The 16,137-nt window shown below is 36.5% G+C and overlaps 1 protein-coding gene across 5 annotated transcripts in view; it reads right to left on the bottom strand.

Annotated features, from left to right (window-relative positions):
• Window positions 1-16,137, bottom strand: part of RBFOX1 (RNA binding fox-1 homolog 1) — a gene marked incomplete at both ends in the record, with an annotated part of 1,305,905 nt that overhangs the window by 271,742 nt on the left and 1,018,026 nt on the right. For 3 of the 5 annotated variants that reach the window (XM_080617598.1, XM_080617601.1, XM_080617602.1), the window contains one exon: window positions 7,334-8,008. The exons of the other annotated variants lie outside the window; for them this stretch is intronic. In XM_080617598.1, coding sequence (XP_080473724.1) covers window positions 7,334-7,477 — 144 coding nt within the window. Of the gene's footprint in view, window positions 1-7,333; window positions 8,009-16,137 lie in introns of those variants that run through there. 5 annotated transcript variants of the gene reach the window in all.

Raw genomic sequence — 16,137 nt, 5'->3', positions numbered from 1 at the left:
AACTTTTAACCAGTTTTTTGCCTCCCTCTGTAATGATTACTGAAACTTATTTCAAACAAACACTTTAAATTCACAGTGTCTTACAAAAACCAGTGCCATCATGAAAACATAACCTTGTTTGTGATTAAAGTTTCATGCCAATAATCAATATGAATAATTAAGTATTTAATGAGTAGAAGTCTTACTGGCCACAGGACAGGTAATGCAGGTAGCATAAAAGAAAAGGTTATGAGAAGCAAAATGAAAGCAGTCTTCAAAATGAAATAATAATAGTAGTAATAATAATAATGTTAGTGCAAATCAGCAAGGAACTGAGGCAAGGTATATAAGAACCATAGATACACCTCACAAATCTTTATGAGATGATATTGTTAAATTTATGCACAGTTAGAAAAAAGACATATTCAAGTTGTTACAGATAGGAACACCAACAATTTTTGGTGTGTTTTGATAAAAAGGGTCAAAAGGTAAATTTAAAAAATTATCTAAGATGAAAGCACTTGCATTCTTACTCATGAGCATCTGAACATCTGAAGTATTTCTATTCTGAAGTACCACACACCTTCTTTCCGTATCTAGGGGAAAAAATAAAAGTCAGTGACTCACTGTGAACAAAAAATAATGCACTGAATACTTCAGTTCTTACTACAGTACCTGATTTTGATTCTGCACGTGTTCAACACAACGAGAACGAGCAGGATCAAAACACAGTGAGATCTCTCCACAGCTGGAGCCTGCTATAGTGCAAAAGACCAAAGGCCCAACTACAGCTACTCAGAATACTACAGACATTAGATATGCTATTTTTTCTAATTAAATTCACTGGGCTGCTGCACTGACAGAGAAGGAGGGGAAGCAAAATGTAAAAGAAGTCAATAGCGCTGCACTAGGCAACTCAGAGGTAAACGAGCAATGCTAGCAAAGAAATGACAGGAGCTCCTCAGGAGAGCTCTTGTACTACACATCACACTTTAAACCTGATAAATCAATCGCACATACACCTTTAAAAGGCAGGAAAGCTTGAAGGATTCTTAGAGGATGTTGACTTCTCCTTTCCACTAACATTATTCTAATTCTATAAAGGAGTGATAAATTCTAGTGTCACAATTTCCATCACTTTCATTTATCCTACCTATTAAATACTTAAAAAAAATACCTTAAACAGAATTAATATTAACATGATGATAGTATTTATTTACCACTTCAGAACTGCACTGATTGAAACCAAAAATCTTCATCATCTAATACTGCATGGCTATTGGTCAAAAATCTAAACAAACAGCATGAAATAACGACCAGTTGCCCTGAGAAAGCCCCTGCCTACAAAACTGCAGCGAACCTTCCTTGGCATAAAATACCACACCACATCCATTTTTCAGAAAATAACCATCCACACACATATCTAGCAAATATCAGTGAAGAGTGACAACTTACAAAGAGCTCACAACAGAAAATCCAGCCATCACTTTTCAGCTGAAGTGTTTTAAAATGTTCAAAGAGCCCAGTTATAAAAACAATGATTCTAAGTCAAAAATATTCACCTGCGTCTCCCACATGGAAGCTCCTTTGCCACTGCTCTGGCTCTTATAATCCAACGCACCAAGAAACCTTCTTAACTGATTCTGGTTGGCTGAAGGGGTTTCGTGTTGGTTTTGTAGTTGTTTTTTTTTTTTTTTTTTCCTTTCCTTCCCCCCTCCCCACCCCTTTTCTTGTTCCAGTATTTAAAGAGGGGAGCACTTAACTAAAGCACCTCCGCTTGCTATTGTGAGAAGAGACTGACTTTGTTTGACAAGCTGTCGTTAAATGCCCCAAACTAGCTCTCATTCAGAATGAGTACCGCTATAGCACTTGATCTCTAAGCCACTTCTCATTAGTCTTTGGAAAACAACAAAACGCTCTTGTGAGACAAAAGATTTGTCAACATGTAAATTTGTCTTGAATCAGAGGTGGAGTCTCGAATACCAACTTCGAAGTTTATTGGTGAACACCAAACCATCTTATTCACCCCCTAATTAAGATAAACAGCACATCAAGACATCATTCCTTACTTCTGTGTTAACAGTACTTCGGGACTCACCAATTACACTCCCACCTGGGGGTCAGTTTGATTCCCACACAGAATTCTCAGAGTGCCACACTGCCCCCCGAGGTGCACACGCAGCCGCACTGTACAGTCTGTAGCATGGCAATTCCTTTATTTGTTTTAACAGAGCACCATGATTTATCTGCCAAAGTACAGTTTTTTACCCTACACATATGAATAAACAAGCACTGTTTCTCTTGAGGCAGGGAAGCTGGTTAAATGAATCAGAAACCCCTGAAAAGATTGCCTACCCTCAGTCCATCAGCTACTGGACAATTATTCAAGGCCCAGCTGTAAGAAAAACAGATGGTGAGTGAGCATGAGTAACATGGACTTCTTTTCACTCATGCAGTCATAAGCAGAGGTTGTATGTTCTCGCATGAAAATTGCCATGAAATAGCAGACCAAGGAACAAAATTGTGCAAAGACTCTAATTTATAAGCGAACAGATGCCTAAAATTTTCATGAGCTAAGGTCAGATTAACTGATCTTACAGGAGAGCCACAGAGTGAACGAGTACTATAAATGGACTAGTAAAGAATGGCAGTGTTCTCATGATAGATTTAAACAGTGTCATCATAAAACATCAGTTATCGAATTCAACTAATATACCTGCTTCTTTGAAGGCTCACTGAAGTAAAAAATGCAAAAGACACATATTCAGAACTGCAACTGTAATGGTGGCATTCAGCGACTGGTGTGCTTGTGCTCTATAAAAGGGGTAAACTGTAGGCAGGAATTGTCCATCCATTCTAATTCTTCTACATAACTTTAGCACAAAGAAAATCTGTTCTAATCCTTATTCCATTATTGATGCTATTGACTACATCAACTGAAAAGGCTACCAAATAAATCAACATTGAATTAAGCCATGAAGAAAGAATGTGATAAAAAGTGTTTCAGGCTCCTATAAATCATGAGATCCAGAAGCATGACATAAGTAACTGAGTGGGGAATTCATCTTTTCTCTATAGCCATAATGCTTAAGGCCCAAATAAAATTACACTAATTTACCATGTAAGCATTAATGGAATAGCTGGGGTAGAGATGGAGAGTTTGTTGGGGTTTGTTTAGTTTTCATGGTGGATTCTTTTCACCATTGATACGAGAGCTGTACCGTGAACTACTTTCTTGTTAAAGACAGAAGAGGTTGATATTGAAGTTTCAGTTCAATCGTTTTCGATCTGTGAATGTCCACTATGAGCAATTGCTCCATTTAAGAGGAATTACCCTTTGTACAAACTACTTCACTATTTAAAACAAAGCACATCTATCATCATTAAACAGAAAGAAAAAATTACCAGTTTTAAAATAATGACAGCACCACTGCACAGAATGACGTGGAATATTATGTGATGATTCAAAACCACAGCTGACTTTGTTACTTTACTCAGAAAATAACAGCTAAATAACCCTATGTCCAGGCAAGTATCTGTCACAGGGAAACATCAGTTAACAGAACTAAACCTCCATTAATACATGCTAAATCCCAATTTACAAGCGGTCAAAAATTTGCCACAAAAATTACTTCCCGCTAGCACTTGATTTGAGCTTGTGGTCAGGAATTATTTCTTGCATTGATATGTACTAATAAGGAGGAGAAAATAGATGTATTTAGCTGTTGCTAACACCATAAATATTACCAAATGATAGGGTGCACTGCAAATCCAAGTTCCCTTTTCCTGTATCTTTAAATACTGACACCAGGTAAAATTCTAATCCAAACATATCTACTCTTTTCCCAATTGTCCCTATCTTTATCATAATACAGTAAAAACTTGCAGATCAAACCCATTTATCCTCCTTCCATTTGTTGCTGCCACGGATACAGTCATTTCAGTTCTAATGTTTGCAAACTCTTTCTGGATTTCTAAAGTTAGAAGCATCTTAGTAAGAGAACAGCCAAATATTTCAGACCATTTCAAATAGCTTAACTACCTTGGAAGCATCCTTCAGCTTCTGATGTCTTTTTCAAGTGAATATCTGATTAACAGTTCATGTATAATGTGAACTAGGCCTCCGAAATTTATTTTCAATTTTATTTTCAACAGTTAGGCTTTAAATGTTTTTAGGTAAAGCATCCTGTACGCACAAACTGTTTAAAAAAAAAATTCAGTTCCTCACTAAGTTCTTAAGACATTATATACGTGCGTAATCTAGCAGGTATCAGAGCAAATACTTAAGTTTATCACCCTGGACAAAGTAGTAGAGCACTTCTATAGGTACACTGTGGAAAGCAATTTATTCATTTATACTAAACAAACTGACCAAGCAGTGTTAGTTTAGAAAATAAATAATGGCCAATACCGGATGACTTCCAAAAAACGGATTTTCCAAAATGACTACTACAGCTTCACAGAAAACCACCATCATTATGGCCACATAAATATTTATTGTCAGGAAGACTCATTTGCCCAAGTTGAGAAGAACATGATGCCTTTTATAGTCTTTCAGAAAAGACCTATCCAATTATAGAAGTTACATGTGACAGAATACTAGGGTATATGGCAGATACACACAAAACCAGAGAACAAATATTTTAATAGATTCTAAATAGTAAAGTTTAAAAACTGAGAGCTTACTTGTAATACAGATGTCTGAATAAATTTTAATTGAGGTGCAAGTGAGCAGACATATATGAAGTGCAATTTATAGAGGAAAAAAATCCTCGGTAAGTTCACATAGTGTCTCCATACTGATGGTCATTCGATTCACAGGCAGAGGGAAATTACTAGTTATTAAGTTGCCACATAAAGCTCTTAAGTTACCAGTATTTAAGATCAATACACAACTTTATAACATCTACAGTTTTACTGAAAGTGATATGTGCCCTAAACATATAAATCTTTTTGTAGGCTTGCTAGAAATTATCAGATATGGGAAAATAGTTAAAAAAAAACCCAAAAAACAACAACCAAAACCAACCCCAGTTAGATTGGCATAGTAAAAGTTTATTAATGTTTTTCAAAAATGTAAACCACTTCTTAGTCTTTCCTATTTGAAACTAGAACCATGTTACCTTAGCTTTGTAGGCGATGTCACTACAGTACTATCTGCCTGCCTGAATAATTTTGAGATAAAGTAAAATTGTTGCTAAAGAAATACTTAACCAAAGACACGAAACAACAAATCATATCTGAATTAAGATGAAAAGTACCTCTCTAGGAATCCAGAATATCTAAAATGCCAACCAGCGATCAAAAGAAACAACAAGCAGAGAATTTTAAACCTGTGAAAATTATCACCAGGAATTCAGATGACTTTTTAACTTTAAATATAATTGTGATTACTAGACGCAGAATGATCCCAAACTGACAACAGGATTAACCAGGCGAGAAAGCCAACACTTAAAAAAAAAGAAAAAAGATACTCTCAATGTGCCAGTTAATCCACTTAAAGAGTTAAAAATTATCCGCTAGATACAGCACTTTGTGAAGTGCATTAGCAATCACTTCTCATCTTTCTCTCAAATGGAATAGATGGAACTGAATTCACTATTTTAAAGTAATCATTATGGTGCAGTTTCTTAAACCTTAAAGCAGTGCTACACTATAGATGTGTTTGCATAATGATACTGTAATACCTCATACAGGAAGGTTATTTTAGCACCTAATCTCATCTTTCAGTTATCTTTTATCAGCTCCTTGTGTGGCCATGTTGACCTCTCACCTTAATTCACATTTTTCCTTCCAAAAGCTGGATCTTTACCATACAAATTGCTGTTTGCCAAACTCAAATGAACAAATCCAACAAAACACAGGAGTACATTTTGTATACTAAGTGCACAAGTCACACTGGATCATTAAAACTGATCTACAAATGCAATTTCTAAAACATATCCAGAATACAAAACTACTAAGAGCATGCACTTTAGTTAAGACATGCAATTTCTTTAAATATTAAATACATCACATTTATCTGATGCAAATTGTAATTGCAGACATACGAATCCCTCCCACATACATGTATAATCTAGGGCGTATACAAGAATCTGTTATTATGCACTCACTCCCATGCTCTAAGTCAGAAATGGTTTATCTTAAACTACTGAAGAAGAAAAGAAAAAAAAGCTACAGAAGGGTTTATATTCTGCAAACACTTAAGTTCTATTCTCTCAGCAGCAATAGAAAACAAATATTCTGAAATAAAAATAAGCTTTAACTTTATCTCAACTTTAGGAACAAAAAGAAATATTGTAAAGCATCATTCAGGCATTTGTAAATAAAGAAATAAAGTTAGAGATGGTTTCATGGAAGTCAAAATGCATATAAACTATTTTGGTGGAAGTTGGAAGAAATGCCCCTATTTGTTACAGTAGGCACAAGAATCTTTTCTCTGAAGTTTCAGCAGTAAGTAACAGAATAAACAGGATTAATCTTTTTTGCATTATAACATATGTCTGTCTTTGCTCTACATGCTTACTAGATGACTATAATGGTTGACTCAGTTATAAAATAGAATAGTAGAATACAATGATGATACCAAAATACTAGTTTAAAAAAGAATGTGTTATTATCCAGTTATTTATTTCATGTTATAACAGAGAGAGGTTACCAAATAATAAATAACTGGAGAAGGAGAGGGGTGGAAATATGTAGGAAAAAATCCCAAAGCCCTGAGGCAAAAATTATAAGAAATGAATTTAAAAAAAAATCTTAAAAATGGACTAGAAATTGGTATTATTTTCCTTGATGATCAGACCATTTTTTAAACCCATTCCAATATACTTCAGTGATAGAAGTATTTCTGCACAGATACAGCTTTGTCAATTTTTTTTTCTTTTTTCTTTGGTGAACTAAAAATAAGCTTGATTTTAATCAGCAGCATGTTCCACACAGACTTAAAATTCCTGGCTTCAAAGAAGGCTTAAACAAAATTGCCATTGGGCACATTTACATTAGAAGTATAATTTATGCCTGCAAGTGAATAAAGAGCAGTCCTTTATGGCTGAAACTCTGCAACAGTATCCATGAGAAATGCAGTCAAAGTACTGTGTTAAATATCTATAAGCAGAACCAATAGAGTCATTTAAAAAAAAAAAAAAAAAAAGAAGATATGCAAAGGGGTTTATGCTCTGTTAAAACATTTTCTACTCACACCATTCTTAAGTGCAGGCACAACAGTCACTCCACACAGTAGGAGACATTTATACAGCCTGTTCACAGAATATATACCTCAAAGATTACAAATTCCCCAAGCGATGCTGACAAAGCAGGCACTATAGGAAAAGAAAAAGTTAAGCAAACTTACCTGCTGTAAGTACATAAAAGTCAAGGCACAGGAGAGCTGGGGACACATGCCCACATTCGGCAGTGCCACGCAGGTTGCACCCGTAAGGGGATGCTGCATGGTGTTGCTCTGAAGCCTACGTAGAACAAGTGAGGGGGCTTGCATGCAAGCACGTTTGCCCTGTCTTGTCACTACGCTTTTTCCCTTTTAAGTAAGAAACGGTATTTCTTGAATGCCTTTTTCTCCCCAGCGCTAGATCCCTACATTCGTCAGCTAAGGCAACTTGGTAGATTTAAACTACGAATTTTTAACAGAAGGGAAAAAAAAAAAAAAAAAGACACAGCCTGCAGCCTATGGATGAGCAAATGGAACTTCCTCAATGACAGAGAGCTGAAGCTTGTCTCACAACAGTAGGTAGCTGCTGACTAGTAGAGAGAGAGAGAGAGATTGACTCAGTGAGGCTCAGTCGGCTGGTGCTGATGCTGCACAGCTTCTCATTTGTCAAATGGGTCCTAGGGCAGGGTCTTTACCACTCACCAAAATTCAAATACTGCATTTTAAAAATCCCTGGAGAGGATAGGGAAGGAGAGAAAGTGAGCGCGCTGCATCACAGGCATCCATGAGATCTGGGCAATTAGTGTCATTGCCCAGCTGGGACTGAATGCCTGTTACAAGTCTGCACGCACACATACACACTCACACACACACTTCCCCCCCTCACCCAGTACTTACACCTGACATAAAATGGGCTTTTCCCTTCTAAGAACAAAAGTATGAAGCACGAAGTGGGGAAGTGAAAGAATCTTGGCTAGTCAAGAGGCTTCTAGCAAATATGCAGTGCTGTCAGTAAATAAGTTTTTTAAAATACACATTAATTTTGTATCTATGTCTCATTCACCAACTAGTTTCTCAGAGAAGCCTATAAAAGCATTACAGCGGAACTGTGAAATATCTGTGTAACCACTGCAGCAGAAACACTAGGAATAAAACAAAATTCTATGGCACATTCTATCTACTTTACTTGGGGGAGAGAAGCAGGCTTGGATAAAGTCTGGATCTTAAAATTAGTCTAAACCCCATCTCATCTGAAATTTCAAATGTATTTGACAGCCAGTCAATCTATTCTAAAGAACTGCCCTATCAGGTTATATAGAAAAATTACAGTTGCAATTTTCAGAATTTAATGTTTACTTTTTACTTTGAGAGGGATATCTCAAATTAGTATTCTACTCTTGCAGGCTTTTTCTTCCCCCCCCCCCCCCCCTTTATTTTATGGAGTAATAATTATTCATTAGTAGATCTAGTTAGTCTTTATGTAATAAAGTAGGATGTGATCTGCAAATCAAATAATTTATATTACAGTTTGTCCTTGAGGTTTTATATTACAGGTTTGTGGGGGTTTTTTTTGTTTTGTTTTGTTTATTTTTTTTGTTTTTTTTTGACTCCTTGGACACAACTCGTGTACCACAGAACCCTACTTTTAATTACAATTTGACAAATGAATTAAATATTAATTCTTCAGGAAAGGTCAAACCTCAAAGCATCACCTGAGCTTTTGAAGGGGTTCCTTTTAAAAAGACTGCAGAAAATGTTAAGATTACCTATTTCTTAGGATATCTGACTCCCACAAAAAAAACACACCTTAGATCAACAGTTTAATGTTAACAACAATAAATAATTCACATGCAAGAGAAGCTCACTTCATCAACAACATAACTGGTTTCATATTAAAATCTACCCTTAAAAAGAAGTAATAGTCCCCCCTTCACTGGAAATAGATACAAAACATGTCACTGCAACTCAGGCGCTATATTAAAAAATATTCCTTTTCATTGTGCATGTGTGCACACATACCTGCACCCACACAAGCTTCAGAGACTGATTTAGATCCACTAAGTCTTCTTCATGCAAAACCGACAATTTTCCAGCAGAATCAGTTTTTACACAAGTTTCTTTTCAAAAGCAGTCAATACAACAAACCCAATGTATTTACAACTCAACAATCAACACCAAAACAATCATGCACAAACTTACAATACAGGGATTGTAAGCTTAAGAAGCACCCATGCTTTTTCAGTTTATCATGGACTGATCTACTAGAACAGCCTAGATAAAGTGATCTGTGCTGCTCTGTATCAGAAAAAAAACCCCAAACAACCCCCCCAAACAACCCCAAACCAAAAAACAAACCACCAACATAAAAGCCCACACACACCACAGAGCAAAAGAGAGAGAAGGAGGAGAATCAAAGCCTCTCTCTGCCCTTTCTCCTTTTTTCATTCTTTCTCTCTGCCTTCAGCAGTCTCCTGTTCTGACAGGAGTATGTCATGCTTTTCTTCATTCTTTTTTTTTTTTTTTCCCTAGCACAGAAAGGCTGTTATTCTGCAAATGACCTAAGCTGATAGAATTTTCCCTTCAGCTCATTTTCATACGAAATACCATAAATAATACATGGTACTTTAATCAGACCTTATCAAAATGTTTAATGAAAAACAAATACGTTATGTAAGGAGGCAAATAACCAACTCGTTCCACATTATGTCAGATCCAAAGGCAACATGATTCCAGCCAAACCATTTGAACTATATAAATCTATCCAATTTCCCAAAGTGAAGTTCTGGAACATGGTGATGGTCAAGCAAAGTTTCTTCTGTCTGTTGCACTATTTTACGGCTAAAAGGACATCCATAAAACAGATTAAATTCTTAAAAGCAGTGTGTTGAACAATTACTTCAAGAGAATTTAGGAGTGTAAATGGAGCTAATTTTAATTGTAAATTTCTCATTGGTCTTTTATCCTTAATTTTCACACATTTCAAAGTAAGAAAAATATGACCCAAAACACTATTACTTTGTTACAAACGCATATTCATATTATTAAAACCAGAACATTAATGTTTTAACTATCCAAATCATCTCTATACAGAGAAACAATAGATAAACATATGTAATTCAGTAGTGTATGAGACCTAAAAAAGAGAACTCCTGAGCATGATACATGCTACTTCAAGAGATGCAGGGCAAAGTCATTGCCAGTTTTCATCCCTTCCAAAGATAACTTGTCATTACATCGAAAAAGAAAAAGAGGTAACAAAATGCATTTTATTTTTATAAGAATAAAATCAATGTTTCTTCTTTAAAGCCATTTCCTTGTTTATAGGCTCTCTTCTAACAAACCCAACCCATTAATCATAACCACATTCTAAGTTATGGCTATATATACAGTAAGTACCACCACAAGTCTGCCAAAGATCCATGAATGACCGTACACAATCTGACCTTCTATCCTCACACACACTGGCAGTATTGTTGTAACTACTACGCAATTTCACAGAACAGCATATAACCCATCAATATCTCATCTGCAAATTATTAACATCTTGATTTTCCCTTGTTCTACAAAATTCAATGTGTGCAACTGCAAAGCCCACATTATCTACAGCATATGAACACCTTCCAGTTACCCCAGAACTGCTCTGCTGGGTCAGCAACTGAACTCAGTTGTCCCACACTCAGTTACTGATATTATCAATTACATATCAATCAGCAACAACCATAAACCTTTTTCAAAATAAAAGAAGGCTACCGATCTACACAGCCCCAACCATCCTCTGTGGGAGTTCAATTAGAAATGGAGAAATAAAAAATTCTTCCAGAGTAATAATAGATCCACTTGATGTGCAATGCCTACTATATCACCATGAGAGGCAACACTTCCTTTTCAAACCTGTTTGGATTTTCATGGTATACAGCACAGGCAGAGAACTTGCAGATATGCACCCTCTTCCCACATCCAGTGAGACTGCCATTTAAAAAAATATCAACAGCAAAGTGCTGAACTGTCTTGAATCTGCAAATAAAATCATGAAACCAAAGAACCTCTGAAACAAAGCAAAAACCACCAACAGCATTTCCCACAGCTAATATACAAATACAGAAACACTCATCACTTACAATGCATTTAGTATAACATGTTTCATTCAAAATCATCCATTCAATTTGTGATGTCGTAGTGAACTTCTGCTTCTCAAGACTTAAGTTCAAATTTCACATTTACAAACATTCAACCCAAAAGTTAACCACTAGAATTATCACAGCAGACTGCCTAATCACTTGAACCTTTTGCATCAAAAAAGATCTGAAAGAGATCACCTGCAATACCCCACACCATTCTACACTTCAAACTTGTCTTAGTTCCCTACACTAGGAAATTTACACATTTAGAAAGCAGGCATTCTTATAAAGACTGCATGACTCCAGACATCAAGCATTTAGAAAACCCCACCACAATGACATATTAAATTATCCATACAAAGAATATATGTATCTTCCCTAGTTTATAAAATGGCTGATGTGGTATAAAAATAATTCAGGCAAGTGCTACAGAAACTAATAGTAGTGCAGTCCTCTCTCCAAGCACTCCTTTTCTATCACCACATGGAAAAATAGCTCACAGAACTTCAAGCCAGGAAAAGCAACATATTACAAGCTTAAAAATAGCATGCTTCATTAACATATTTTGACAAATTGCTAGCAACCATTAATATCTCTGCTGTTATTCCACACAGTATTCTGTTTTTTTACATGTGTGTTACAATTTGTTAAAGTAAACTAGGGAAACATCACTGATCTTTTTAAATGTTTTGTTTTGTCTACAAGAATAAATAAAAGGGTTTCTCTCTATTCTTTTCAACTAATGTGTGACCTCTCATCCTTCCAGTGATATTTTCTGCTCATGAAAATCTCTATTTCTAATTTAAGGTTTCTGTTAAGATTGCTTTTCTGTACTAGGTCTTTGCAACAAGATCAAGACATTTCAGAGGCTCATGCTTACCTCAGGCAAGTAAGAGTCACTAATTCTTTGTTTCTATTAAGCACTGTGTTACGTCTGTTGACTCCTCCAGTATTTCAGACCCAATGTCTACAAAGACTCTGTAGCACAATTAACCTCTTCAGCACCACTTAATTCGTATTTCATAAGCACTCAGCATTAACTCTCTTTTACAACAAGAAACCAAGAGCCCTTATTTCCACCAGTGTGTTCAGGGTGGGGGTGGGGGACAAAACAAAATCAATGAAAATTAAAAGTTCGTATCTTAAATCGTTAGAGACACTTCCAAACAGAAGATGTATGTTCCTTGCCAGATCGTCCTGGTCTACAGTATCTAGACATTGTTTCTACAGCAAGATGCAGGGGGAACAAGGGAGAGGAAAGGATGGAAAGAAACAGGCCTAACAATCCGATCCTGATTCGATTTTGTATGAGTTTACACCCTTGTGTGTCTTAAAAACTCTCCAGATTCACAGGTGATGTTTCACTGTAGAACGCAAGGTCAGCCAAACCTACGAGCCCTCTTTCCCCGCTCAGCCCGAGCCCAGCTCCGTTCGTCCGTCCCGGCGCTGCCGGCACTGCTATACCAGGAACTCCATCTAGTGGAGACGCAGGTTATGTGAACCCTCGCTTAAACCAGCTGCTCAAACACACCGAGCTGTGCCCGAGTTTTGCGGGTGTCAACGAATCTGCTACTCCATTTGCATAGCAGATAAAGGAAAGAAAAAAGTATTTTATCAGGACACTTGTGTCCCAGAAGCGTATGATTATGCCTAGCCACAACAGTGCACTGAACGCACACGATGAGATTCCGAAGCACCTTAAATGACTTTGGGATTACCCTTGCCTGCTTCCATCTATGTGTTGCCATCGTACATCTTATGCTACCATTGGCACAAATTACTCAGTTGCCAGACAACCGGAAAGACAGTATGGCTGATGACTGAAGTAGTAAAAGATTTCAGAAAGCACTTGTCAGCACAAACATTATTGTCAGAACTGAGGAAGGACTGCACCAAGCTGAGCAGGAAGCAGTGAGTGCAGCAACCCTGATTTAGGAAAGTTTAAGATTATGTGCAATTAACAAAATAAAATAAATTAAAAAAAGATTTATCTAAACCTCTACCTTTGTAGTACAGACTCAAGAAGCAGGGAAACAGACAGAACCAAGACGGTGAAAAAAACTGGTGCGGCCAAAGCTTTTGTAAACCTTACCCCCACCTCACCTAGCACGAAGGTAGAATGGACACTTCAACTTTGCATTCGCAGAAGGTGCTCTCACCCACCATGCACTGCTATTATAATACCAAACATTATCAAACAGACACATACAGAGATTCTTTAAAGCTGTCACACTGGTACAAGCTTGTTTCACAAAAGAATCCTTTTGACAGGAGTGTCCAGCTATCACAATTATCATTTAGGTTATTCTTAATATTGTAATGTTAACAAGAAGACATCAGTGTGTCATGTGCAGTGTTGCCCTATAATATTCTTTCAAAAATTCCAGATGAAAAGATGTAACTATGACCCTTAGAAAATGAACTCAGAAATAAAGTAAAAAAATGAGAATTAAAAAAAAATTAAAAAAATAATGAGTATTAGTCACAGAAAAATCACATCTAACTTAAGTAGCTGAAAGCTTCAGTATATAGGATGGAAGGGCTACAAGCTACTCAGAAAAAAAAGTCTACAGCTTTATAGAAAGTGAGGAAGCCTACCTCTGCCTGCAGTGGGCTGTTTGTTAAGGTCAGAGAGGAGAAAGAGCATCTGAATAGTAAGGACATACTACATATTTTCCACCCAAGTTTGGTTTTATACACAATTCTGTTTTCTTATTGTATATAGACAAAAGTCACAAGAAAAGTTTGCCCCAATTGTTTTGCTTCTTGATTTGCGCCACCACATCTCACAGTTTGCTGTTGTTCTGAAATCACAAGGAAAGAATTTAACTTGGAGTGCAAAATAAGCAGGAGTACAAGACTTTAAAGCTTGTTTTCATGTGATAGTAATAAAAAACTCCAATCTACCACCAAATGTACATATACATAGTATGACAGCCCAAATATATTTTGATGAAGTTTTAGGGTTTTGTGAAAGATTAATTATCTCTTATAAAAATTAAAAGAATGACAAATCTCAGAAGGAGATTAAATGATAGATTAATTATAGTCTTATGCAAAGGTTGTTTTTTTCTGTGTAGGAATTAAATGGATATCAGCGCAGTTTCCTTCTACAATGAAACCACTTCTCCTTGTATTATTTTGTCTACAGCTGGATCTCTCTCATATATTCTGCTTGAATCTAAATCCACCAGACTTACTCCACAATGCAGCAGTATATTTTAATGTATAACAGCTAAATATTAACACACTCATGTATCAAACCATCAAATTCTCCATTACTGCAGCTGAATCTGTAAGTTTCCACTTCTCTGTCTTTTGCTTACAGATTACAGCCTGCCCATTCCATGGATGTGATCCCTCCAGTGCAATGAACAAAACCTCCACAGCTCCCTTGAGGACTTCAATTATCATCTACCAGTAAGCCTCAAAATGTTTACCATAATTTTGACATTACCCTAGAAGATGGACTAAGTAAGTTTTAAATTTAGCTCAGTAACTCTCCAAAATGAAGGCCTTCATCTTAAATTCTTTCTTGTGGCTTTCAATCTTTCAACTAAAATATCTTAAAATTGTTTTGGTCAAGCTTGAAGGGTTCTAGTTAAATATACAGCTTCATCCAAAGAGATAAAGATGCAGCTCAGGAGAATTAAAATGGAGGGTTTTGTAGATTTGAGCTTCGCCTATTTGAGTGGATTCTGTTTATACTGAAGTACCACAAAAAGTTTCCAAAGTAGCAAAGTATACATTCTCCAAAATACCATTCCATTAGAAAGACATCAGATGCCATGACCCAACTTCACTCCTATGCCAGAATCTATGAGAAGGGTTGGCGGTGGTTGTTGTTTAACCAAAGAATTTCGGCTTTTTATAACCCCTGCAGAATTACACACTTTAACATAAAGACAGCTCTGCAATATGGAATTGATACAAAGCTACCTGTACAGGCATGCTCTTTAAGCCTTGAAACAGGGACAGAAGTTCTGTGTGAGAAAGCCCAATTTTATATACAAAGTCAATATTGTAACTCTTTTTTTTTTTTTTCCCCCACTTTATTCTATCTGCTGGTTTTGAAAGAAGCAGTTGGGTTTTTTCTAGCCATTTTCCCCCTGAATCCTGCAGGGATCCCATCCACTTTACACTACTTTTCCAATTGCTTCATTAGTGTAACCTCTATCAGGACTGTTCGTAAGTCCAGCATCAGCTCCCTCCTCTCCTCACTCTCTCTAATTGGTAATTTTTTTTTTTTAATCTTTTCCTTCTTCAATTGATAAGGTGTCACATTCAACACCTCTGAGTCTTCCTTTTCCTCAGCTAATAACTAGAGTCTGCAAGTTCTTCTACAATACTATCCAGAAGTTGTTTGCTTTCATCAGCACTAACCAACTCTCTTGTTATGGTGGCCATCCTTCACCTCTTCTACCTGCAATTCCTTCCTCTCTGATAATCTTTTATTCAATGAAATCTACAGCAGTAACACTGAATTTTCCTCTGCTGCTTTTTGGCACTATCACCACTTCTTTTGCCTTCTACATAAAGTTCCTCATCCCCTGGGATTCAAACCATTCAAGACTTGGCATTAAAATCTACTCCTGTTGAACTCATGTATTACCTCACACTCCTTACTTTCTCTAAGACTCCTCTCAATACTCTATCTCACATATCTACAACCAGACTCTTGTATGCTCTACACATGCATCAAACAACCTTTCACTTTGGATAGGACCCTCACCTCCTTTATGTCCTTTGAATCATGAACATTTCCCAAAAAGACAGCTCAAAACATAACATATTGTTGCACATGCAGAACATAATGTACAAAACATCACACTCAATGTATCAGAAATACTGGACACACTTAAGAGAAACAGG

Source organism: Psittacula echo (assembly GCF_963264785.1).
Source record: "Psittacula echo genome assembly, chromosome: 5".
In the NCBI taxonomy this organism is placed as follows: domain Eukaryota; kingdom Metazoa; phylum Chordata; class Aves; order Psittaciformes; family Psittacidae; genus Psittacula; species Psittacula echo.
Note: the sequence above shows the minus strand (reverse complement) of the source record. Positions and strands in the feature narration are given on the sequence as shown.